This window comes from Struthio camelus, chromosome 4 (assembly GCF_040807025.1).
Source record: "Struthio camelus isolate bStrCam1 chromosome 4, bStrCam1.hap1, whole genome shotgun sequence".
NCBI classification, from domain to species: domain Eukaryota; kingdom Metazoa; phylum Chordata; class Aves; order Struthioniformes; family Struthionidae; genus Struthio; species Struthio camelus.
The window spans coordinates 50,799,845-50,827,284 of record NC_090945.1 but is presented as its reverse complement, the minus strand read 5'-3'; the positions used below and the strand labels follow the sequence as shown (position 1 = coordinate 50,827,284).

Sequence of the window (27,440 nt, the reverse complement as noted above, 5' to 3'; positions counted from 1 at the left end):
GTGGCTATAGGCTCTTTCCATTTCCAGTAAGAAGGTATTTTTAAAGTATACTTTTAACAAAGGCCTCGCTATGACCACCCTGGTTCCTGATTACATCCGTAGCAAGTATCAAGAAGATACTGCACACATCAATTATTTTTTCTTAGGAAAAAATAAGAGATTTTGAGATTTAGTAATTCAGTGCTATCAGAACTGGCACCTCTTGTATTACTAAATACTGTACAGGTTACCAAGCATAACACAAAATAAAAGAAAACCATACATAAACCATCTTTCTCTTCTTTGCAAACTGCTGTACTTCGTTGCCTCTCTACTTGAAGTACACGCATTTGTGTCCTCAGCTGCATCTCCTCCCACCCTGACAGTGCCATTAGTCCTGGTAAACACTTCAGTGCTTTTAAGATAGCATATTCGTCTGACACATGTGCGTCTATCTACCTTGTCTACTATCTGGAAGACCTTGCCTCTGAAAACTCGTCTCAGAACAGGTTGTTCCACAAATAGCAGAGCACACGCAGCCTGGTCTCCCATGGATTTGCCCCTTAAATTGACCACCACGACAATGGCACCACCATGCCCAGCATGACCACATGCAGGGCAAGAAACAGCCCAGCTAACCTAGAGCTCACCCAGGGTCCAGCACACCTTCACTCAATAAATAGCCCGCTGGTGGCGTCCCAGAAGGTTGGCCTCTCTGCTATACTGCAGCTACACAGCAATCTTCATTAAATCTGTAGGAACTTAGTTATCCTTCAGATTGAAATCAGCCAACAGTTTCAGATGCTCTAGAATGAACAGAAACACCTGGAATGACCTCATGGAAACCAAGCTACCATGAACTGGGCGAAGAAACACAGGACAGGACCGCCTTCATCTGGTGCCCTATGTTGACAAGTGGACATGCAGAGACTTTTGTACATTTATAATCTGCCTTCTTGGGTTTCTGCTCACAAATGTAGGATCAGTCTGTTCTGGACTGCCAACTCTCTCCTGCCAGAGGGTCTCCAAGGAAAAGCATGGAGAAAACAAAGGGCGATACCACTACTATTGCTCCAATTACACCAAGATCAAAGACAAACCCACCCAAGCAAGAATGAATATATATATATATATGTTCTATATACTATATTAGATACTTTATATTAGATACTCTGTATACTCTATATCCTCTGTATTTTAAAGGCGCAATCCTTTAACCCAAGAAACACAGGTGAGCAAGCCAGTTCAGATGGAAACAAAATTGAAAACAAGTCAGCGTGTTAACACCACACAGGTTTCCTATGTTGAAGAAGGAAAGGGAAGGCACCATGCACGGTCCTGTCCCTGTATATTTCCTTTTGCAAAGACTTTGCCAAGCTAGATCTGAAGTACGTAACAGCAATAGAAATTAAAAACAAATGGCCCCAATTCCCTTTTAAACAATGACACGATTTAGGTAGTGCAAAGGGGGGGTTAGTTTATCTGGGGAAATATGCTAAACTGAGACTCAAGCCCCATGTGGTTTTAAATGTTTTTTTCTAGTCTTTTCAAATTCCTATTCAGATCCAGCTTCCCCTCCGAGCTGTATTAAAACTTCTTTTTCATCCCTCTTTTCCCATAGTAAAATGTCACCAAGCCACACGTGGCAATGCTCATTTTATTTTTTTCACCCTAAAAGTACAAAGTACATTGGCAAAAAGATGTTTCCCTAAGAAAACCTGGTTTCTTTTTAAGCCCTCCATAAATTCACAGACAGACGCCCCAGTAATTAATTTCCAAAGTGCATTTTTTTGGCTTACAAAGGTCCGTACAAGAATTTAACCTCGCTGACAGGGTACGTCAAACTAGGAATGAGTTCACCAGCATTAATAACAAATATTTCAACACCCAAGAGGATGCTATGCGCTACAGGTTGAAACACAAAATCGCCCTTATCTAGAAGGGCGTTGTGCCTGACATGGACAATACCAGAACCAAGGGAACAATAGAAACAATACAGTTGTTATGGGGCTGGGTGTTAAAAGCAAACAAGGGGTGTTGAAGGAAAAGGATCTCCACACAAAGATTATGAAGCCATTCAGAGGAGGCAGCTCCTGAGGGCATTTTAGTAGAGCACTGGCATAGCCCATCCAACGTGGAGACACATCACAGAGGCGCCCGAGGGGGGCTGTCCCCCGTACGAGCGTGGGCAGGGAAAGGGGGACGGTACCTGGCTCGGCAGACATGCGGAGGATTGCGCAGGTCCAGCGCAGCTGAGCAAGGGGAGGCGAGAGCCAGCGGCTGCCAGGAGCCACCAAAGACGGTCGTGTCACTGCACAGATCGGAGAGCGCTGGGGGAAACGGGCATGTTACATACATATATACGTGTGCGTAAACCAGCAGGAGGAAGGTCTCAGTGATGACGGTAGGAGATAATTACAGCCTGCAAAGGCCTGAGCTCATAAAGACAGAAAAAGATTTCCTCGAAAGTTTGCAGCTGAAGATTTTACATGTTGCCTGGACGCACGGGGTGAACGAGAGGCAAAAATCTGAAGGGCTGCTCACTGCACGCACAAATAGGAGAAAGGATGGGACTGCCAAAAATTGTGGAGAGACAAAAAAGGGTGTTTGGGAGGGAGAGAAAGGAAACGGTCCATACCATCAGCAAGCCATGCAGGGAGAAATGTCTCTATAACGCTGCGATGAAGGGCAAAACGATGAAGGGCAAAACGGAAAGAGGTGAGCAATGGAGAAGAGGGAGGCAATACGGCCAACGGGAGCATGCAGGAAAGCCCAAGCAAGGGGCAGCAAGATTCAACCAAGGAGGTACCAGCAGGACAGCCAGAGAGGTCACAGCAACCAGGAGAAGAGCAGAGAGGAGAGCCCAAAGCAGAGTGGCCAAGGACTGGAGGAAAAAAGTGCTGATCTGACCAAGAAAAGGTCTTAAGACAGAAAAGAGGTGAAGATAAAAAGGAGCTTAAGGAGAAAAGTTTCCTCACTGCTGAAGAGGAAGAATACAGGGAAGGGGGGGGGAATTATATATTCATACATACATACACACACATATAGAGAGAGTTTAAAACAGAACCCCAAGCTGATGTAGCCCATAGACACAAGAAGTCAAGAATTTACAGAAGTATTTTGTTTTGTGCAGGATCCTAAAATATTTCAAACCGATCATACACAGTTTGCAGGTCACACTTAACCTCTGCTCACCTTCGCACCTCTCTGTAGAGGAAAATAAAAGTCTGGCTAGATCACTTTTACTTTAAGATTTCCTTTCTCTTTGCACAGTAATGCTGAAGTCTGAAACAACATAGCAACAAGATTCAAAGAGAGCCTGTGTTTACTTCCATGCCCTTGTACAGGGTAGTCCAGCAAGAACAATAGCGACAATTATTTCCTACAATTATAACCACCTTTCACACCCTTTCCTCTCAATTATGAGAAACAGTACCCCTTCCCTGACAACAGTTACAGCTGGTTTCCTTCCCTGCCGGCGATCTGCACGGACCAGATGTTCTGCGCGTCTCTGGGCTGGTCACTTCCATCTCACTACAGAAGTGTTCTTTATTTTTCTGTCAGAAATAACTTGGTCCAAAACTCTGAAAAAAAGAATTGACAGGAATTTTCCAATGTTTTATGCAATCATTATAAAAACACTGCAGCAGTCTGCCCCTGTGTTCCAGCAGCAGGCTCCCTTCTAATGCCTCCAGCTACTAGCAGATCACATTTTGAAAATAAGAGATTAAAGCAGCAAAACATAAGTGACAATAAACTTCCCCCCTCAGACAACTTTCCCCAGTTGCACCCACTCAGCTGACCACAGCATCAAAGCCAGTGCTTGCTTGGCAATTAAGACAACGCTTGGCATTTGTTAGAATAATTTGTAAAAAACACTTCAAAAATCCCATTTACTTGTTTCCACATACGATCTCACTCAGAGACAAACTTTGCTTCTTCTCTAAACCTCTGCTAATTTTTGGCAGAAGGTCACATCTCTCCCATCAGGAGTAATCGCAAGGTGGGGGAAGGGTTGTTTGTTTGTTTGTTTATTGGTGTTTTGGGGTTTTCGTGTTTGTTTTTGGTTGGGGGGGGGGTTGGAAACAGAGGGCAACAGTCACTTGCACACTTTCAGCAAGGAAGTGCTCTCCATAGCTTCTGGATGCTCCCACATTTATCACTTGCTTAATGATATTACCAATGACTTTTGAAAGAATGGCCATTTTGCCCCCTACAAGTTAGATTTCCATTATTTCCAATGTGCTCATCCAGACTGAAAGGCTTTCCCTACCTCTTCAGGCTATTTTGCACCTGCTCAGCATCCCCTATCCACAGACCTTCCAGGGACTGATAAACAAGAAGCCACAGAGCACCAGTGATTTTCAAGAGCTCTCCATCAACGTCACTGAGAAATTCACTCCAAAGGAAAGACACAACAATAGCAGGACACAGAACAAAGATTCTGACATAATTTTCATTTTGTAGATGAAAGAGGTTGAAACGAAGACACGGTTCATTTCCCTGAGGCCTAAAGAGTCTGTTACAAGTCACACGGAAAGCTTTGGATCGTGTGGGATCCTAAAATATTTCAAAACAAACATACACGCTTTGCAGGTCATATTTAAACTCCACTCTCCTCCTCACCAGTCTGTAAAGGAAAATAAAATTCTTTTAAGAGGAAAATATTTTATCTCAGTTAGAAAGAAACGCCCCATACACTGACTGGGGTGACTTGAGGAGAGTTATGCAGAAGAGGTCAGCTTAAAGTAAATTACATGCTCAGGGACCAGAAATCTCCTTTTTTAGCAAAAAAGCACTCCGTGAGTTAGACGATCCCTACAAATACTTTCTTTGCCAGACACTACCTGTCCGCAGGCCCAAACACATTCTGGCTTAAATTAGTTGTTGGCCCCAACTTCCTGACCCACCTCCTTTCACGTGTTTCCAGGTAACACACACTTTTAATTATAACAGAGATAAAATAGCTAAATGGCCAATCGCAGGGTAATAATGACAAACGCACCTACATGTATAATTTTAGACGATTACGTCAAGCATTCTTAGTCTAGCTAAAACTGCTCACATAACTTCATGGCGGGGGGGAGGTAGTAAGCTCAACTCTTAGTCAGAACTTGGGCAGTTTCCAGCAGGAGAGCAAAAGCAGGAGGAGGAAGGTCCTGTATCACCTTTAAGCAAGGTCACTGGAGAGAAATACAGGTAGCCAAATCCTGGCTCTGTGGAAGAGTATTCAGCGCATCCACTGTCTCCTTTTAAAGGCAATGCATTGCCTTAGACCAGAAGCAGCTTTGCATACAATATAGATCGAAAAGAAAAAAAAAAACATCACAGTGCGAGTGGCTGGATGCTGCTTCAGCATTTGAAGCAGCAGTTATTTGTTAGACTTCTTTGCCCGTCAGATAGATCTAAAACGCAGCACAACTGGGCAGCAGTACTAAAACCACCCTACGTTCTTTACTGAGATCATTACGCTCGTAATGGCTGAACTTCTGCTCTGTACTGTGTCAAAGTGATTTACCTCTCATAACATAAACTCGGCGAATGGCTTAGAGCAAAATGAACTGCGCTCTACCAGTCAGCCAACAAGACACGCACACCTCCTCCTCCACAATGCAACTAACGAGCTGCACAAAGACAGAAGCAAGAGAGGCGGTAAAAGCACTTTCTTCATACAGATCGGCACAAGCGAAGACACACTTTGCTATATAGACTGTTGCCCTGTATTGCCGCTTCCTCCAACGAGGAAGAAAAGTTTGGAGGGAAAGGGGCTCACTGATGGACTGGGACCCAAAATCCAGTGGTAAATCACAGCTCCCAAATAAGCTACTCCTCTCCTCGGCTATTACATCCAAGTTTTAACGATTTTATAGTCTATAGTCAATCTTGTATTAAACTTACAAAGTATTTTTAAATCTTCAAGAGGGCCCTTTCTACTTTCTGCTTCTAAGAAGGCAAAAGCACTGAAGCCCCCGCCACCTCGGGGCACGCAGGCACATCACAACACAATATCCCCACGTACAAGCTCCAGAGGACAACTCATACTGGCTTTCCACTCGCTTTGCTCCTTGGATCAATGTATATATTCCAAGTGTTCTTTTCATTTTTACTTTTTCTGTCCCATTCCTTTATTTTCACCTCTGCCTTCCCTGCGTACTCCATAACACTGAGTTAACATTAGACGTTTCTCTCTCATTAGACAGAGATATTGCCTACCTGCCACTAATCTGGCTGGCTGGGCCAGTTGGATCATGCGAAGGACTAAATGCCGACATTATGGTTTGCCTCTAAAAGTTTTTGTTTTCTTAAGGATGAAGATTTAAAATAATTCCCTTCTATGCACTTATAGCATAAATCCTCCTTAATATACAATTATATCTTGCTTTTGTAGGAACCTGTAAAATAAATGCTATTTTTGTACACTGTCTAGCAGACTCAAGAATAAAGAGGCAATTACCCCAAAGAATCTCACTGATTTAAATGCCTTCTCTTAGGGACACTTCATTTTCAAAGTGCTCTCTCGCTGTAGGAAACAGTCCAGCTGAGCCACCCTAACAGGTGTAAGAAGAGGAACAAGAGTATAATTTTGAGAATAACGCTCAACCACACTGGAGCCACTACAACTAGGAAAGGCTGTTTTGAGGGACTAGCCAATAAACGCTATTTCTGACTTCATTCAAAAATCTCCTTTCTCCTCGACCTTCCACACCTAACGCGGGCACGGCCTGCTTTGAGCTTAACGTTTTGCTTGCCTTGTTCCCCTTGTTATCATCAGCCCGTCTTACGCACAAACACACAGACCAGGGACTGGCCCCAGTTTCTTCTCTTGCATCCAGAAGAGCTCAGCAGGTATATTTTTTTACATGCCGAGTAGTTTCAGAGTGCACGGGTAGTGTTAGCGTTTTTGTTTCTTGGAGGAATTAACAAACTACGTTACCTTTGTTCTGCTCATGCTATTCAAGGGGTGACAAAGAGAATTCTCCCCACACGAGCAATCACAGACATTTCACCTTATCCTGCATGTCTGTACTTCATGGCCACGCTACAAAAAATTATTCACGTGAGTAATCACACTGCAGCCATTGGAACTACTCCCATGAAGAAACATTTAACCTCCCGTTTAAACATTTCCAGAGTTTGCAACCTGAAAGCCACTAATGCGCTGAACTGAGTTTGTTCCAAGTACAGCATTTGTAGGTTAGACAGTCCACTTTTAAATGAACACTGTAGGAAATACCCCCATTTGCAACAAGCCCCAGCTACTATGAACCTCTGGCTTCCTGCAAGTCCTTGCAATCCTACCGCTCTTGGGAGGTCCTCCTGTTTTTCTTCCAGTGATGGAAGCAAATACCACAGACTCACTTTTCCGGTCCTTGAAATCAGATGAAAAATATTACCAGTCGGTAAAAGCAGAAGGAAGATAGCACGACAGCAGGCATACCAGTGCACTGACCCCGTTCAGCCCCATGATGGGGAATTCGAGCACGGCGCGTCCAGGCTGAGGTCCCCCACGCAGCACAGCACGGTCCTTGGCCTTCGACTAGAAAGTCTCCCTGTCGCCGATTCCTACCACCCACCTTCCTAGCAAGGTCGAACCGTGCACAGCAAACCGCAATCGCTCCCAGACCGCAGGCAAGACCCTTCCTTTTGGCCCTCGGGGCTCAACGACCACCAAGCTTACCTGAGCAGAAAGGAGCGCCTCCACGTCTCCTCCTGCAAATTCTGGGAGTGCTTTGTGGCTGCAGAAATTGCCTCCAAGGTAGCCACAGAGGGAACAAGGTAAGATCTGGCAGTACGCAAGGAGGTTCTTGTGTGCGTTAAGGTTTTTCTCCTATGAATGTGTCTATTTATTTTTGAAAAGAAAATGTTTTATTTTTTTTTTTAATTACAGAGAAAGCTATCATACAATGGAGGCTTTTCATTGTTTAATTCTGTTATGAAAAAATAGCTCTTTTGTTTATTTCAAACGAAACTCTTCACAATTTAATTTTGTGCTCCAAAATTTTCACATCAGAAAAGACAAACATCATTGTCCTGTTCATTTTCTGCCCAGGACTCATAATTCAATATACTTCCATCACATCCCTTCCTCAGACACCTTTTTTTCGAGACTGAGGAGTCTTAGTCTATTCTGCCTTTCCTTGCACGAAAGCTGTCCCATGCTTTGGCTCACCTTTGTTACCTTTCCTTGCATCTTTTCTAGTTCTGCTGCTTTTTTGTGGGTTTTTCTGAGTTGAGGAAAACAAACTTCACACACCATTCAACATATATATATACACCACAGGGTTTACACACTGGTATAATATTATCTTCAGTTTTATCTCCTCCTTTTTATTCAACAGCTTTACAGAAGAAGTCGTACATAAAGTTTGAAATACAAACTGCTAAAACACTATAAATTTCAAAATCAAAGAGGAAGCCTGTTGTTCTTGTCTTAGTTTCTGCAGTTCCCTATTCACCCTTCTGTTGTCAATTTTAGTATGTTTCTAGAATATTTTCCTATCCTTTAGATTGAAATGCCTGGGTGCTTGGGCTGCTGCCTAAAGAAGTCTGAAATCTATTCTCAGACAGAGTAAATATGCAAAAACATCCCCAACAGAAAAGCTGTGATCTAAAGAAAGAAAGAACGAACGAACAAAAACCCTAGGGTTTACAAGGTATTCAGATCCTTGCATTTAAATGTAACACACGTTTTTAAAAGGAACAAAGACATTTTAAATATATTTGCTGTGCATCTCCATCCTCGCCACTGTCCAGTCATCATTGCAAACTCATTTACAGTCATGACTGCAGGAGCGTGGGATGTCCAGCGCTACCGCTATGAACCATAATACATAAACTAACCCTAACACAAACGTGGGATGGGGAAGGAAAATGAGTAGGATGTTAAGTGAGAGAAGGAAAGAGAGACTGCACCCACTAACACAACATGTGTATTTTCCCTCCCATGCCATTTATGATGCCCAGTAATAAATTTCAGAATGAAGCAATATCACACACTGTTAACCTGTCAAAGAAACAGGACATGTTTTTTACTTTCAAGGAGTCCAGAGCTAAGTGTGAGATAACTTGCTCAGACATTATTAGCTAATCAGAAAGAAAAGAAAAAAAAAAACAGCTTTAGTGACTTGATCAAACAATAGGTTCTTACCTAATAAAGTCAGGTACGTCCTTACCAATATATTAGACAGGTAGGCAGCTCGGTATTCCACATTTAGAAAGTCTTGCATATAATTGCTTGGGGTTGCAAATGCCAGTATCTTGTGTTTCTAGGGATGCTTTAGGCAGCATATTTTGTATGAGCAGTTCCATCAGGAAAAGAATATTATCTTGCTCAACTGGCAATAAACTTTGCTTGCACATACACCAGGCATTTTCGCATGACAGTCTTTACACTTACGAAATGTTTAAACACAGAGCAGAATAACTGAACACATAAGCAGAGAATTGTTTGATTTTATTCTACCACATCTACTCCAATTCACCTGAAACCAGCCCTGACTTACAGCACTGCAAAGAAAGAGACAGCTTGTCCAGAAGATAACAGAAAAATGTATTTACTCTTGCAAGGAATTAAATAACGTGAGTATTCAATTTTACCGCCAGCCTTCAAAGTTATGCTGGACTTAGTAAGAGGGGAGGTCACACCTTGTACCTTTATTCCAGCACTGTTAGAGCAGTTTTACCCAACCGACGTTATTAATGTTATCTTCACAGCTGTAAGGAGAGCTGTAGGTTGTTTTGGAGAGGGCACTCATTTCTGGAGACTGAGAAAGTATTTCCTGGCTGGACTCTCGGAAGCTGATCTGTTAATAATTTAACAGGAAAACTTTTTTTGCAGGCCAGAGGGGGGGAAATGGATATTAGTAAGAAGGAAGAATGAGACAAAGAAAGCACAGAGTCCAGGATTTCATATATTTGCTCTCTCCTATTTTCCCCTTAGCCTGAGGCATCTCTATCCTCAATTCACGAGAAACACAGTCTAACTCCTACTGCAAATTCCCACTGATGCAAATACAAGTCAGATCTTTTATTTAAAATGGGGTGGGAAGTTCACCAGTTATCAGTTTTGCCTCCCGCAGCAACCCACAATTTAGGCAACAGCTCCTAAAAGTACAAAGGTTACCCACCTAGATGACTGCCACCCAGACCTGCTGACCACCTGCTAAACACAACCGGTCCAGCCCTGCATCGGGAGCAGATCAAGAGATATGTTGTGCTAGGAACTGTGGTAGATGGACCAGAAAATTTACAAACATACGTTTTCTGTATTTTTACTGTTATCTTGATCTGTGCAAAAATACATAACCAGGGTTTTTACTATTTATTCATTTATTCAGAAGCTGAATTCCTTGCAGGTCAACGAAGCAGGTATTTTCATAGCCCAGAGGATACCAATCAGGCTGCAGAAACGCTGAAACTAAAGTGTGAATGGTCCCTGTCTCCTTCTGCCCTCATTCATGGAGACCAACTTCAAGGCCTGTAATCTCTGCTAAGTGTTTTCTGCCACAAGGCTGAGATAAGAATGAAAAGGAGGAGATAAGAAGGAAATGCTCACTAACAAGAGTAGTTAGGAAATCTTAAGTCAGCCTGAAAACATGACTTAATGAGCCAGGTAAAGACAGTGTTTGCAGAAGGAGCAGGTCAACTGCAGAAGGAGAAGTCACAAAAGGGGGAAATTAAGTTCTGAGAGAAAAAAAGAGCACTTGGTTAATTTGTTTTCTGCCACTTCCATTCACCAAGTCATTACAACCTAATTTCTCGACATTTAAAGTCAGAGAAAGGTCGGGTTCACTGACCGTTTCGGAATTTCTACCACAGCTGCTGAAAGCAGCTATTGTCGGTGTTCTTGCAAAGAAATTTAAACCGTGGAAGTGGCTGGCAAAAAGCCTTTCAGAAGAACAAGCAACAGGGTAAAGAGAGATCAAAAACCTTCAACAAAATGCTAGTGGCAACTATGGCTCTGTCGGTCACTGCAAGGTCTGTCCAAATAGACCAATGTAGCTGAGGCAGGCCAACATTGGGGGAGTTCCTGTTTTCTTCAAGGAGCGCAGTGCAACCAGAGGTACCAACTGCCTAATCCTGTTCGTATCTGTGCATTCAAGAAGGTATCCCGCTTGCCTCCAAACATGACAGTGTCCAAACGATGTGGGTGGAACGGCCAGACGGTGGTATGGGCTCCCGGGTCTCCCATCACACAGAGAAACTTGCAGCAGGAGGACCAGGGGAACTGGCTGTGCAGGCACCAAACCTACAAAAGGACCGGTCCACAGCGAAACACGCAGGGAACGGGGAAATCATGGGCAAGACCTGCTGTTAGCTACCGCTCTGTTAAACCGGGTCCAACGGCTTACAACAGATGATGGGAGCAACGCAACATGACCTCACAGCTGACCCGGCTGGGAGCACGAGGCTGCGACGGAGACCTCCTGAGGTCCCATCCCACCTGTGTTACTCTACGAGCCTATGAATAACTGCTGGCAAAGTAAAGTAGGGAATTTACAGCTGCAGGTCCATAACAGTTTATCCAGATCTTTTCCCCCTGCCGCAGGTTATGTTTCTGCCTCTGAGCCAGCTCGCTGTGGTCTCCAGTGCTGGAGCAAAGGGACCAGCAAAGGCAGCAAGACCATGGGGGCGCTGACCCAAACCATGGTCCCTGCTAGAGGATAACAGTGAATGTACTCTTGTAGCCAAACATTTGGAAATGGACCTTCTCCTCAATGGACCTTGAGATAAAAGGGGCAAGTCAGGGACAACACTGGTAAAAATTTGACTCAAATGCCTTTCACACCTATTTTATTCCGTAAGCATCAACAAGTCCCCAAGCTCTAGGTGCCAGGGCACATTTCTCGTTTCTCAGCCCAGCTGTTCCCATAACCTGTCAGAAACACAGCTGCTTGGCACATTGTCTTGTCATACATGTCTTGTGTTTCAAGGGCCCAAAATGCACTGTTTATAAAACACAGGGTCTGACTTCTCAGCAAAATAACGCCACGTCCGCCCTGAGAACCAACTTGTGAAGTCTCAGCCCTTGCAAGCACCAGCTGCGGCCAAAGATGTTTCTGGAGCCATCGAGAGCGCGACGGGATGTCTCAGAGGAAGGCGAAGATTGCAGAAGCAGCTAGAGCAAAGCCAACACAAAAACAACAACAACTGCCACAAGCAGCGGGGCGGCAGGTAGGCTTTAAAGGGACAGGTTGTTATCTACACTTCCTCCACGTGTGACCCTGGCACAGAGTCAGCTGCGGAGAGAAGGTGCGTGGTTGCATACTGGCACAAGCTTTTAAACAGAGAGACAGCACTGAGGAAAGGTCTGTTATGGATACAGGTGAAACCTGCACTTGCAAAGCTCACAGAAAGGCAAATTTAAAAGGCACGAAGTGAAAAGCCCTGAGGAATTCACCGCAACCACTCGGCTCGTAAAGGAGGGTTACAGGATCCTAACGCGGAAGTGCAGCCTAGATAAACCTGAGCTAGCTTTAATTTAGTGGATTCAAGTCACTTATTGCAGCAGCTCATCACAGGTTGCCTGAGCGACTGGATGATATAGTTATTGCTGACACTCGTAATTATTACTGGATTTGAAGAGCACAAGCCAGACCTGAGCTGGCTAGTTCAAACCTGGCTCAGATACGTTTTCTGCAACACGTGCAGGAAAAAAGGAGTAGCCTAAATGATGACACAAAGCTCTGTCACCTTGCAAAAATGCGGAGACCTTTGGTGTCAGGAAGGGAAAAGGAAACCCCACAACCTATCACTTCCCCTTCCACCCTCATTTTTCCAGGACAGGAGTAAGTCACCTCCCTAGATGTACTTCTGTAGGCCTATGCAGTGCCATATGGTGAGCAGAACGGGACAGTTCTCAAACATGCTTAAGCAGAAGACACAGAGTTGCCTTGAGGTGCAAATCTCATCCTTTTTCTCCTGCTACTATATTTAGGAGAGGACAAGCCTGTACGAGAAGTCAGACACAGCACTAAAACTCAGAGGTAATATCAGGCAACAATCATACCGTGCTGTTCAGTGAGAGAAATTCTATATAATCCATTACAAGCTCCATTTCTTTCTGCACAGTGTTAAGCAATTACTGCTGGTGTTTTTATGGCGTTTTCACGGTGTATGCCAAGACCAGTAAACCACACTGCAACAGTGCGACGTGCCTACTCTTTTGCCTGCTGACATGATGGATCCTGCTGCACTCATTCCCCTAGTGAACAATTACAGGAAAGAAAATAAGGACAGCCATTTACAAAGTCTTACATGCTTATAGCTCCATATTCAAGCCAATTCATACTCAAATATCTGTGACTGCAAACTCACCATAGCTCTACTAAAGCTTTTAAAGTCTTATGCATGCAACTCATTCAGCAAGGAGACAGAGGGGTGCCACAACAACTAATTACTACAGCCTAAGTGGTGAGAAAACAAGCAAAGCCAAGCAGGTCTTGAGCAAGAGCTCTTTACCCAGTTGCTTTTTTACAGATTACCTCTCATTCACCAGCAACAACATATGCGAGTGCAATTATCTAATGGTCTGTATTGCAAGAGCACGAACTGACGCCAGCCCCGGGTCAGCGCTGCAGTGCTCAGCACAGCGTAGGTCCGGCAGAGCCACCAAAGCCCAACTTGTGCTGTCAAATATAAGACGAAAAAAAAAAGAGAGAGGGACGAGAGGATTAGGGTAGCTGCCACACGATCAGGAACGGTGAACTACAAGTTCTGATGAAATCCCGAGCATGCCAGCCGCGGAGCACAGCCTTTGGTAACACAGGTACCTGCGCATGCAGGGGCTGAACGCTGGGCTTGGCGAGGACACTGGTTTTCAGCTTGGAGTCTGCAGAACCTCAAACGATCCATGAACGCCTTTCAAAAAGTCCACAAAAAAGTAAACATGAAAAGCACGGCTTACGTTTGCTGTACTTCCATTGGCGAGTTAGCAATCCACAAATCCAAGGTGAGAACCATCACACCAGCCTCATATTACTGATTCAGACAGGCAGCACCGGAGATGATGCCAAGAGATTGAAAACGGGTGCAAGAACACTCACCAGTGTGAAAGCAAGCAAGAAATGGAAATACTGCATGCCAGTTGCTCAACATTTTTCCAGCAAGCAAAGAACAGGTTTTGCCAAAATTACTTCTCTTTTACCTCCATCGCTCACGTCACAAAAAAAGATTGTAAATTTAACACACTGAGTTTTACAGCTTGCTTTTCTTCCTTCTCACAAGGTGACTGGTGTCTTGCGGCTCCCAGCAGATAGCATATGTTTTGCCCTCTATCTCAACTCAAACATTGAAGAGCTTAGAAACGAGGCACCAGAATTCATTTCAGTAATCACTGAAACCAGAAACCTAAAAACTGCACAAGTAGAAAAATTAAAAAGATTCATGCTCTAGGTTACAGATAAATCTGCTTTCCCTCTTTAAGATCAAGTATGTCACTGGATGAGATTGCCTATTGACACAGAAGAGCAGAACAACAATAGACGTAGTGATTCTGACATGAAAGCTTTTCACAGCCCTACTGCGTTTGAAAAACAGCCAAGAAGCATGTCCCTACAGACCTTCCAACAGCTCTTTGGCATCAGCTGCACCCAGGAGCTCTGGCTGTACACCTCTAACCAAGAAAAACTAACAGTGAGAAAATATCTTGGAAACAAAAGCAAAGGACTTGAATTAATAAGAAATCCATAAACTCAAGGCTGCAAGCTATAACTGTAAATGAAAAATGACAAGATGATAGCTACTAGCTTCTGTCCAAGGAAATAAAATCGAAACAAGCGCACGTCTACAAGTGTAGCCTACGTGCTGCGACTTTATTGACAAAGTCTTAATTAAGACTTCCCCTTCATACTTTTCCTGAAGGCAGCTACGATCCTGGATGAACTCTGTTGTTGTTTATCTTTCCGAGCATTGAACACATCAAAAATAAAAATTCAAAAATACTAGTCCTGATTTTGCAAGCTTAACCGTCACAATCACAGGGCCACCTGCTTAGCACAGACAACCCATTCCGGAGTTAAGTGTGTGGATTCATTCCTCAGGTGAACGTCCTGACAGTACTCGGGCAAATACACAGAACGTACAGCATCCCTCTATTTAAACACATGACCTCTCCCACCGAAGTCAGATGTAACTCGCTGAATTCACATGTGGGCATCGGTGTCTGGCTGAATAAGGATCACTCAGCCCAAAAACTCAGGTAAAAGTAATGGGAAGTCTCTGTTCATACAGCACTTAAAGCATTTTTAATATATATTTATATATTATATGTTTGTGTGTGCATATGTGTGTGTAGAAATATATACATACACACACACACAGATATGGACATACACATTTATATGTGAAGGCAATACAAAGGTTACTAACTCCATCTGAAAATCGCCCTAAGCTTCGACTGCGGGATGCTTAAGCGTGCAATTTCTGAGAAAACCTGCAAAGTTTAACAGTCCTACGTGTCCTGTGTTCTTCCTCCCACACCTTGCAGGCATCACCTAACCACCTGAAAGATGAGAGACGATACCATGTTGCTAGAACCCTTAAGAAAACGCATTAAATTCTTGCATAGCATCCTCCCCCCCCCCTTTTTTTTTTTTAAATAGAACAGACTTGACACCTAGGATTTTTTCAATCGGTAAGACCAACAATATGTTTCTTTTTAAGAAAAAGGATAATTTTCACAAGTTACCAAGGCTGATTGTAAAGATCAGTCTCCTCAAAGTTTTTTCCCCCGCTCCCCTTTGGGAACGCTAGGTGAATACGTCCCTTTAAGTTCTCTTCTCAAATTACGCGAGGGAGAAAATTCCCACTACCCTTTTTTCTTTTTTTTAAATAAAAAAATTCTCCTGCTAATAACGGCTAGTATATTTAGATGCCCTCTTTTATTTTAAGCGAGACCTTTAAATCCTGTTTTGCCACTGTTTAAACTACTCATGAACTTGCAGCTCAATAGGACTTTGCTCTAGTTCCCTACAGTGGAGGCAAGTCACTCTCCTCCTCGCAGCCAGACCACGGCCAGGCCTATCAAGCCACCAACCACCTGAAAAGCTCCATTCAGGCCCCTTCCATCGTCCACAATTTGCTCCTTCTCCGGCTGAGGAACTGGAAGCTATTAAATGGCTGTAAAAGCACATCCGTGGGGAGCTCCTGCCTCTCCTCGCCCGTGCTTTGGCCGTCCCAGGTGGTTCTCCCGGCTCTCGAGCGTCCCTGTCCTTGCTCCGGCGGTCTAGCCCTGTGGCTGCACGGACCATTTGCATCAGTCCCGACGACCTGCTTCTGGTGACGACCTGCTTCCAGTTTCGGGAGCTTCAGGAGCAGCCCCACAGGGCCCGTGGTGCCTGGGCTTCCCCGAGCAGAGACAGAGGAGGCCCTCCCGGGGAACCCAAAGCAAACGCTTGGCCTGCTCTTAATGCCAGCTATTGTTATTTCATCTGTCAATGAAAAGGGAACTTGTCCGGGCACTAACCTTGCGTATGCGCCAGCAGGGGAGCAAACACTGAGCAGGCAAGGCCAGCGTCCATCCCACGCGGCTGAGGCTGCACGGCCCTGGCCCCGGGCAGGCCGAGCACTGCTGGCAGCCAAAATACCAAGCAGACCATCCTTTCACTCACACAACACCCTCCTCCTCTAAAATAACACCCACCCCCCCAACAAAGACTGCTGAAGCTCATTGCACCATCGCCTGGTTTTTACGATATTTTGATCATCTCTCTGTAGAATCTGAACAGAAGAAACCGCCAGGCAGCAATACATCGCGTTTATGCGGGGTTAGTCTCCTTGGCAGCAGACATCGGTAATGAACTGCACGTATTGCTGTTCGCACAGCTGCAGAGTTCCCTAAGCACATGGATCCAGGGATACAAGTGCAACAAGGCAGGCAGGCAGGCGTAGTACCTTTTATTAGGCTATTAGGTCTTCCTCACCGTGACCTGGGGAAAGGCTTATGCATCCAAAGCCTCTCTCATTGTCCATATTCTTTGCATCTGGAGGCATTCACAGATATTAATAAAATTAATGAAGTAGAAAATGCAACTGCAGTCCTAAACACTGAATATTAATTTGCCTTTCTTCTCAAACTAAAAGTTTCGCTGAACTTGGTACAGAGCATTTTTTAAAAGGACAAAAATGTTCTTTTCTTAAAAAAGAAATAACCATTTCTAGCACGAACATAGCGCAACGATACTCGAGACTCTGGTGCCAAACGACAAACACGCTGAAAGCACCCAGCCTCCCCTAACGCTCATAATACATCGGGAGTTTTACAACTCACGTGCGAAACACCATCCCTGCAGTTTCACTCCTTCTTCCGCGCACGCCCCAAAACAACACATTGCAGCCGGCGCGGGAGCGGACAATCCGGAGTCACCAGCGCCGCGGCGCCAGCGCGGACGGACAGCCACGCGCTGCCCCTCCAGCCCCTGCTTGGCCACCGCCGCCAGCGTGTTTTAGGCGACAGCAGCAAGAAAGCAGCTTGAGCCGTCCCCCTCCTGAAGCTCCTGTGCCCCCGGCCGGGATGGCTCGCTGCCGGGCTGCTGCTGGGCCCCTCGGCGGCGTCTCTACGCTCCTCCTGAGCCTATGTACCCTCCTGAAGCGCTAACCGCCTGCAAAAACTGCATTCAAAGTACAACTTCATGAAACTATACAAATTAAGCTTTCCGGATATAAATGTTTTTCCACTTTCACAGGGTATAGATTTTTGCAAAGAACTTGACTTTGGAGTCATTTAATAGAGATTTGAAAAGCAAACAAATTCATTTAGAGAGCAATCCTCGATACACTTGCATGTCTCTCTACATCAGCTGACAGTAGAAGTCAAGGTTAAGCTAAAAGGCTCTAGCATTTGACTATGTTTCTGGACTTTTGGTGGTGGTGGTGTTCTTCCTTGTGAAAAACAACAACATCTCATATTACATGGTTTAGAAGTTTATCCAGCTCCAGAAAACACAGCGTAGAAGTTAATTGACTGTGCACATTTAAGTGCACAGTATAACAACTTTCTCTCACAAGGAAACCACATATGGGCTTAAAGAGAGCTGATGGCGGTATCAGACAATTGGTTTTTTGCTATAGGAAAAAAATGAATAGAAAAAGAAACATTATTCAGATTCCCTGAATAGTTATCATCCTTTTCAGGACAGGACTCTGTGACTTAAAAAAAAAAAAAATCCATGAAGATCTGCTTAAATGGCAGCAGGAAACCATTTATTTTCATCAAAATATACACGTTTATACATTTGTTAGGATGCCTATATTTATCATCAGTGGTCTCATGTGAAATGTCAGGTCATAAACCGAGGGATCAAGTACACTGGACAGAAGAAAGCATGTTTACACACTATGTAAAAGAATTTTATTCTGAAAAGAAACTAATATCCTTAAAAACCTTGCCCAATCTGGCCCACCCAGGGAGCAGTTTCAATATAGAAACTGGATATTGCAATAACATTCCCAGCAGTCAACATCATTAGACAATAACCAAAACATATACACTTTCACATTTAAAATAAAAACAAAGTGTGGAGAGAGCTTAACATTTCATCAGAACCCCGTAAAATTTCTGCTACTGCGAAAATCGCTTATTAAATTGTTCCTTCCAGCCTCAGATTTCACAGCCATGGTTTCCAGGTTTCCACAATGGAAAACACCACCTGGTTGCAGTTTTCATTTTCTCTAAACACCTCAGCCTTTACGCGACTACCAAAAACGAGGAGCCTGGCCACCACGCGCCTGCCGAAGCCGGAGGAAGGCGCGTGCGGTGCGCGCGCACGGGGCAGGTTTGCATGCCAGGCGTCCCCGAGGACACCTGAAACTTCTGGGATGCATCAGTGCTGTTACTTTCTAAATTGATGCCTTGAACGCAGACAAGAATGTGGGAAAGCTCTGGCATGCCCTACCTCGGGCACGGGCCGTAATTCTTCTGTCCAGCCAAAAATAAAAATAAAAAAAACACACACCAAGAATGGTTCACGATCTGGATGAATAGCCTGAAGCAACAGCGTCAAGACAGCTCAGAAAGAGCACCAACTTTCTTACCATCCACTTTACGAAAAAGCGTAATCAAAACCTGCACCTCAAGCCCTGGGAAAGCAGCGCTTTCATATACTTCTGACACTTCCTGTAACACCTTTGCATTAAACAATCTCCTCATACATTTAAAAGCAGATTTTAAAGTATAGCAACATGTGTAAAAGCTCTGAACTTAGTCTACTACAATCATTATACTTTGATAAATAACACGTTAGTCAATAGGCATCTACTAGCAAAACGTAAAGAAAATCTAACTCCGGCAGAAAAGAAAATTACCGGTAAAAGACCTGGAGTCCAAGTTTGCTGAAGTTTAAAGCCTGCTTTGGACGGGCTGGGAGAAAGCATTTGCCTCCTTTCAGTTAATGCAGCTCAGTAATTACTGCATGGAAAGCTGAAAAGCCGATTAGGAACAAACGGAGCAGAAAGGCTGCTTCTCCTCTTCTAAACAATTTAAGAAAATCTGAGAGTAAGATTTACCGCTTTGAAAACCGCGAAGGACAGAACCACCCAGAAGAACGGGCTCGATTTGCTCAGTGCCCACACAACATCCTCTTAACCCCCTTGGTTTTTCCCCCGGCCCCTCGCTCCCCACGGTGGCCAGCACACCTCAAACAGGTTTGGAAGCAGAAACCCAACTTCAACACGCCAACTTTGCACATCCGCGCTCCTTTCCCGAACGCACCTGCCAACAAACCAAGGACAAAAATCGGCAAGAGATAACTCGCGCTTTCCTACCTACGGCTGCCGGCCGGAGAGAGCTGCAAGGAAAGGGAGGCCGCGGGGCCCGGGGAACAGCTCGGCCCCCGCCGCGGCCCCACGGCACACGCGGACGGCCTTCGCCCCTGCTGAGCGCGCGCGCCACGGGCCCGCCGCGCGGGACCCCCTGCTCGCCTCCTGGGCAAAGCTGCGTAGTTACAGCTGTCATTTCATAAGATGCAGAAGTCCCAAACTCGCCTGAAATCTCAAGCCGGATCAGGCGGTACTGATCCAAAATGGGCTATATACTTGTACACGTATATTATGCACACACACGCTTTTGTTCGGTTTTGCTCAGGTTTATTTCCAGGCAGACCGTTTCTCTGACCTGCTCCTCGGACGGGAGCGCGCAGCAGCGCAAGCAGCTTCACGCGCCCGAGACGACGACGACGTCAGTCCCCAGCCCCGACAGCACCCCGAGACAAGACCAAAAGAAGTGACGGTCCTGGCTCCCCCACGCCTGCCCCGTACTCAAAGCCAGTCCCCGGGACTGAGCCCACAGGGGTTGCGGTACCCGCGGCTGGCCACCTACCACCCCATTTTTGACTATTCAGGAGGCAGGCGAGGAGCAAATCGGGGACACGGTGGGGCTCACTCGGCACGGTGGCCGAGCGACGGCAGCCCGGGAGCCCATTCAAAACGCTGGCAATAACACCTGGCAACCGCCTCATTCGTTATGCCGCCTCCGTGCTGCTCCCCGGCTGCGACAAGGGTCCTTCCTTGGAGGAAAGGAACAAGGAACATTAATTAAAAGACTGGATCGCCATGCACAAAGAGATGGAAAGAGTTACGGCCCCTCGTGCAACTTCCGCTTTGCCTTACCCCGATTTCCAAGGGCTTCACTGGGGAACCTTAATTTTCTTACAGGGTTGCTTTTTACACAGAATATATAGGGCATACACTTAACTGAGAAGTTGGATGGCTTTAGAAGAGTTTACTGCTAAAGTCACAGCTACTATGAAGTACTCTTTAGTATACAAAGGCATTCTTCAGAGGGCGGAAAGGAGGTGAAGGGAGAGATACAGTACCAGCTGCCTATTAACCTTATAAATCCTTGACTTGAATTGCCCAGTGAATACAATGCATCAGTGTATTTGGCTTTGCTTCCTCAAGAGAAGCTGCTTTGAGTCTGAAAAAGAAGTGAAATCCATGTGTGGGTTCCCCCCCCCCGCCCCAATACTTTTCAGAGAAATGCTGTAAGCTGCAGTTAAGTCTTGCAGGACCTTCTCCAGCTACTTCCCTTGAAGAGCAAAAAGCCTTTTTGACTCCAGGATTTCACCATCAAAGTGCGAGCACACACCACGTACTCAGAAACCAGACACGTTCCACGTGGTCCATAACCACTTGTCTCTTGCCTCTCTCTCCCTGGGCTCTAAAAGCTGCTTTTCAAAGTACACTGAAGGCCCAACCCAATACTTCCAAGCAGCAAAGTTCTTTGCCTTTTCTTTGCTCAAAGCTGGGAGCAAAATCATAAGCACCCCAGTCAGACTATGAGCTTAAGTTTACCCAAACTTGCCTTTCATTTTTTCAGGCTGCAATAATCACCTCACAGAAATAACAATTGCTTAGTGGATCAATAATCAGCTCTAAGTTCAGGTGGAGGTGAGGGCAGAGGATTCAAAAACTGCAGTTAAAACCCCCTCAACTGAGTTCCCATGGCAATACCACGAGGCATACAAAAGGTGTGTATGAACATGCGGTACACTCCTCCTCCTCAGAGGTTTTATTACTATGAAATCTAACACTACCTCTCCGAAAAGAAATGCTCACGATTTAAAGGAGATAATTGGGAAGGGGAAAAAAAAAGACAATTAACATTTTAATGACTGGCCATAAATGAATAACATTTAATACCCAACAGTCTACACAGCACTACAGTTATTCACTAACGATTGAAAAACTCGCTGTGAAAATGACTAAAGCTAAACTGGTGGGGTGTTAATTTAATTTTTGGTGGAAAAAGAGAAACACGGCGGGGACAGAAAGGAGAGCACTTAGCTCCGGCTCCGAGCGCGGCAGAAGACTTCTCCCCCCGCGCACGGCTGAGCACACACAATGCACAAGGGCCCGGCCCGGCCAACCCTGCTAAATTATAACTCGGGCTAGTTAGTTTAATTATTGCACATACATTTCTTGAAAACTCCAATTGAAACATCAGCTTCTAATGGAAGAAATTGCTCTGGGCACGACCCAAAGGGTCATTATAAAGTTTGGTCACTTCTTTTTAACTCACTGATAGAGCAACCCTTACAAAAGGGCACGGCCCTTCCATGAAGCATATGAAAACCTCTCAAAGATGCCCATTGTCCAAGACACAAAAATCAAGTGTAAGAAACGCAGAAGGAAGTCTCGTCTGCAAGCACAGAAGGAGATGAAGACATGAAAACGCGCCTGCCGAGGTGGAGCACCCACCCGCAAGCCTGCCCCGGCGGCACAGCCCTCCTCGTGCAGGCACGGAGGAGCTGAAAGGGGGAAAAAAAAAAAAAAAAAATCAGCTTCCAGGATGACAAATATTAGTGGGAGCAAATGGAAGGCGTGTCAAAGAGAGAAATCTTATTAAAATAATAACACTCATTAAAGACTTAAGTTGCAGAAGCGTTGCAAAGTTACAAGAAAGCTTCAAATCAGTCTTAGCAAAGACGACGAATTTCATCAGCGAGACCTACGGGTATACGTAAGATTTCCATGCCCCTCCAAATCAGCACATTTAGCCTACTGGTTTTGGTTTATTCAAAGTCTGTATATGCTTCCCAAAGCTTTCCTGTCAGCCAGCTTAAAAACCTTAGCTACACCCATCAATTTCCCAATACCTGAGTAACTCGCAGCATAAGCTGCGAAAATGGACACCAAACAAGTAATTGTGACCTAACCGTTTAGTTTAAGACAGCGGCCGCAGAAGTGAGTTTTAAGTTACCTGTGTAGCACTCCGTTCCCTGCACCCTCAAACCCTAAACTGCAGGCACTAAAGCAATCCTCTGCCTTGCTTCGGATCCCTATGCTATTTCATGGCAGGATCTAATCTTACGATTCAGTGTCAAACCTTTGAACACCAGCAACTCACACGGATTTTAACCCATTTTTTCTGGCTCAGACACACCCGTCACAAGCCACAGAGCCACTAGTACTGTCCAATCTGTGCTAACTACACCTGACATTTTAAATGTGGATTTAAACGTGGAAAGACCAATTCAGGGCCGATTCTCCCTCCGTTTTATGTTAGCATGTTTTCCAGTCATGGCAGCAGCAATGCATGCTAGAGGTTGAGCATTCCCTCCTCCTCAACAGATATTTTTTCCTCCAGCAGTTATCTCCGTGACCATCACGACCCATTACTCAACAGACCAGCCAAGGCTCTGGACCATAACGAAGAGAAAACATCAGCATCACCAGCAGAGGTTTGAAAGTCAAGCTGCAGTCATAATTCTGGGTCGCGTTAGCACTTAACGCTGTCGGTGCGGGGAAGCGTCACCCTCGGTCCAGGCCTCGGCGAGCTCGTGGGCCGGTCACGCAGCCGAGGAGAAGGTATTTCCCCTCGCCCCCAAGAGGGCGGCCAGCGGATCAGGACGCTCGTTGTCTAGTGCAGACGCTACGGGCTGGTGCAGAACGGCAGAAAACTTCACCTTCCTCAAAATACTGTGCTGTTTTTCCCCCTGACCCCATCAGTTGTTCATTAACAGCTAATAAAAAACTACTGTTCCTCCCCACCAGGCAGGTGTTCCTCACAGCCCGATACAGCCACCATTTTTTGAAAAGACAGTTTTGTAGTGAGTTTAAAAAAAAAAAAAAAAAAAGCTGAGAAGTGTGTACCGTTCACTGACTGCAATGTTACAAAGCGGAGAATAAAGCATGGGAAGAGCTCCTAAATAAATCACAGCCATTTACACATTAGGCATCTAATTACGTTGAAAATACAATTACACACATTTAAGCTGATGCTCATGCCGACAGATCAGGCCCGTTACTTTGATTCTTCTTTAACTACATAACTCCCCTGGTCTCTTTACAGAGCGTGCAAGGGTGAATCTACTTAGATAAAAGACTTGAATTATCTATCAGTCTGGGTGTGGAAAGGAGGCAGAGACCTTATGAATAATCGTTTTTTCCACATCTCATTTACCCCAGCCAAGAGCACTGCATAACAGGCAAGAATCCAGCAGGTCCATGCTCTTCTTTCACAGCTTTTAATACTGAGAAGCATTTTGTATTTTTAATGTCAGAAGAACACTTTTGGCTCTCGTCTTCTGTAAATTCACCAAAAAAAGATAACCTCCAAGGAATGCCTGTTGTTTACACATTAGCGAGCTTACTTATTAACATGAACTTCTAGCAAAAGTTGTATTTCTGTATTTTAAAATCAACCACAGAAACCTGTTTACATTCCATTCCTGGCACTGCTCCGTCTCGCGTTAGTAACGCCAAGGTCGAGCGCGCCGTTCAATAGTCCTCGTGCTCAGCGGGCTGAGAAATATCGCCTGCCTCATCTGCTCCGTCCAGGGACGCCCCACAAATCAAACGCTCACCGTGTGCCCCGTCAGGCGATGGCGCCCATTCAAGCGCTCTTCGTCCTCAGTCCCGCTGGGGCCGCAGAGTCCCCAGGAGCCAGGGGACCCCCAGGGTAATGCAGCGAGCATTAACCGCTGCGCTTATCTCCAAGGAGAGGAAAAGACTACTGACAGGGGTTGGGCACTACTTTCATCAGAAAGTAAAGGTAAAAGCATTTGACAGCCTTTGGTAGAAAGCACACGGAGGTTTTTCTCTGCTGGCAATGAACAGCAGCCCCATTTAAAACCCCAGCCAAAACACAAGTTTGCTACCTGCCAACCAACTTTTTACTCTCTTTTAAATATTGGTGGAGTGCAGAACACGTTTATACTGCCAGAAGAGGATTTACCACCTATTCTCCAACCCTGTTTTGTTGGCCAAGTGCAGAGGGGATTTCTGTGTGCTGTGGAAAAAGAGGTCCAGCAATTCATTTTCAAATGGGCAGCTTGTCCTGAGCTTTCTCCTCAGCATAGAAGGATTCGTCTTCCTCAGGTAAGTCTGATCGAGAAATAATGAGTAACAGAGAAATGTCTGAAAACTGCACAAGACGCACAACTGCACATGAGCAGAACTTACCAGACTCTGTGTTGCCTGTTCCAGAAGGGCAGTTAAAATACATTAAAAGACTGAGATTTAGGGAAAAAAAACAAAGTTTGTTCTTTGCAGGAACTTTACTCAATTAATATTACAAGGAATGCATGGGGGCATCCTGTTGTAAAGGTCTGAAACTCCCACTGGAGAGACAGCATGTCTAACCGTGAGCTATCCTGAGCGCCCACTGATTAAGACACAGACGTGTAAGGAAAAGACACTTTCTCTCACCATCACCTCCCCAGTGGCCGTGGGGAGCAACCAGGCCATCACAGCACCACAACAAATCCTCACAATTCGTCTTCTCTTGTAAGGAAAGCTGCACGTTTCCAGCTGTGACGGCTGTAGGATACCTAAGTCCCACGGAAAATTTAGTTCTTTGCAACTTCCCAACATGTATCCAAGAGGCAGAGCTTTATTTCTTGCCTTGTCTTTTCCGGTCAAAATAAAGCACTGCAAGCTTTTGCTGTCCGTACTGGGGTTTTTTTCCCCCTCCCGAAGAAAATTCAGAAAGAGATGTGCTAGTCCCTAGGCCACGCTGCACAAACGCAGGACGCCCCGGGGCACAGCCAGCCCCCCCGGCCGCCACACACTCGCCCTTTACGGCCCCGACAGCCGCCTGCCTCCCTCGCCTCCCCCGGCTGCCGCCGCCTTCTGCCACGGCAAGCGCCTATACTGATGCGCGAGGTCAAGCTGGGGCCAAACGCCCCGTGGAACATCAGTGAGGCAGAAACGGGCAGCGTTATCGTGTTAGATGGACTGACTGCAACTCTGACTATTACAATAAAATAAAATAGAACAGAAAAGAAATAAAGGGGCATCCTGGCCGGCGAGAAGGCGCACACGCCGCCCAAACCCGGCGCCGCGCTTCTCGCCCGCAACCAGCAGCGCCGCAGCCGCCCGCTGCCCGACGGCGCCGGGGCTCGGGCTCGCCGGCGCCCCCCCAGGACACCCCCAGGCGGTGCCCCCGGCCCGGCCCGCACCTACCCAGGCACTTGATGTGGAAGCCGCTGGGAGGCTTGAGGGATCGGCGCGCCCAGCCCTGCCGCAGCACCTCCAGGTGCTCCTCCTTGCCCTGCACCAGCAGCACCTGCTCGTCGATCCAGCCCAGGAAGAAAGTCTCGGCCACGGCCGCCGTGGCCCGCCGGTCCCAGAAGTGCTGCATGTTCTCCCGCTTGAAGTCCGCGAAGATCTCGTAGCCGATGCGGTGCCGGCCCAGCTCCAGCTCGGCCGCCGCCGCCGCCCCGCCGCCCCCCGGCCGCGCCGCCCCGCCGCCCAGGACGATGGCCAGGGAGTGCGGGGCGATCTGCAGGCACCGCTCGGCCCGGCGCCGCATGGCCTCACCGCCACCCGCCGCCGGCCATGCCCTGCCCCGGCCCGGCCCGGCCCGGCTCGGCTCGGCTCGGCTCGGCCGCTGCCGCCTCCCCGCTGCGCCGGCACCGCCCCCGGCCCGGCCCGGCCCGCCCCGCTGTGCCCCGGTGCCGCCTCCTCCTCCTCCTCCTCCTCCTCCGGCGGCGGCAGCGCGGAGCTGGTCTGTGCCTCGGGGGTGCTGGTGGGGCGGCTGCGCGGGTCCGGGATGTCGCCTGCCCGGTGCTGCGGGGCCGTCGGTGCCCCCCAGGGCAGCCGGGGGCCAGGCACGCGTGGGAGCGCGGGACGCCCCTGCCTGCCGAAAGGAAGGGGTAGATTTAAGACCCTGAACTTCCACCTGCTGCGGAGAGTCCTCAGGTTCGCCGCAAAAGGTCAGCTCTGGCCGCCGATGCCCTCCGAGGAGGGCAGCGCTGGAGGAGGAAGGCCGCGGCCGCCTCCGCTCTGCGCGAGCAGGTTTTTTAGCCTCTTTCTCCCGTACTGGCCAACATCAATGTCTCTTAGGTCTTTTCTCCCCCTGAAGCTGCCACCCTATTCGTTTCTAAACTCCTTTGATATTCCCGCTCCTTTCTGGTTTTATTCCAATGCCGTCTAAGCGCTATACCGACTGTGATCAGCTTTACCACCCTCTCAGAGAAGCGGACAAGTTTTACGGAATTAGCTTTACCAAAGGGGAAATTAGAGGTAAAATGCACTGTCCAAAATCCCCGTGAGTCATTCAGAGTCATGAACAGAGCTTATTAACACTGGCTCGCAATTCTGTAAACCCTCCTTAAAAATCCAGCGCAGCAGGATCTCAGGACCCCCCGCCCTTCTCAGCCCACAATACTTTTGATTGTGCCTCTGTCAATATTTCAAAGGGGCGCTTTTACGTTTTCATTCAGCCGTAAGCTTGAAAGGGGACCCCTCGGCATCCGTGTTGTACTGCAGACTGCTTCATAAAGCTCACCTGAGCCATTGATTGCCTGCTAAAATAGCTAGTTTCGCTGTGTTGAAACTACTGTCATGATCTTCTCATATGCGTGTTATTATTACCTTGTGCCTTCCTCCTCTCTGCATTGTATCAGGCTTTTATCTCTCGCATCACACTTTCATTTCAACTCCTCTGGGCAGGGCTTACCTGTGTGTTGCCTTTGTGTGAGGCTCATCACAGTGACATCTCGCCCGCTCGGCAGGTAACA

At 46.5% G+C, this 27,440-nt stretch overlaps 1 protein-coding gene across 2 annotated transcripts in view; it reads right to left on the bottom strand.

Moving 5' to 3' along the window:
* The window catches only part of STOX2 (storkhead box 2), a 156,729-nt gene extending 130,499 nt beyond the window's left edge, over positions 1-26,230 (bottom strand). The window contains exons 1-2 of one of the 2 annotated variants that reach the window (XM_068942589.1): positions 25,882-26,011; positions 2,189-3,563 (exon numbers count right to left, since the gene is read on the bottom strand). In XM_068942589.1, the coding sequence (XP_068798690.1) occupies positions 2,189-2,204 (16 nt within the window). In that variant the 5' untranslated portion in view covers positions 2,205-3,563; positions 25,882-26,011. Of the gene's footprint in view, positions 1-2,188; positions 3,564-25,881 lie in introns of both variants that reach the window. The other variant, XM_068942586.1, reaches the window with a different exon arrangement.
* Between the last annotated feature and the right edge of the window lie 1,210 nt (positions 26,231-27,440).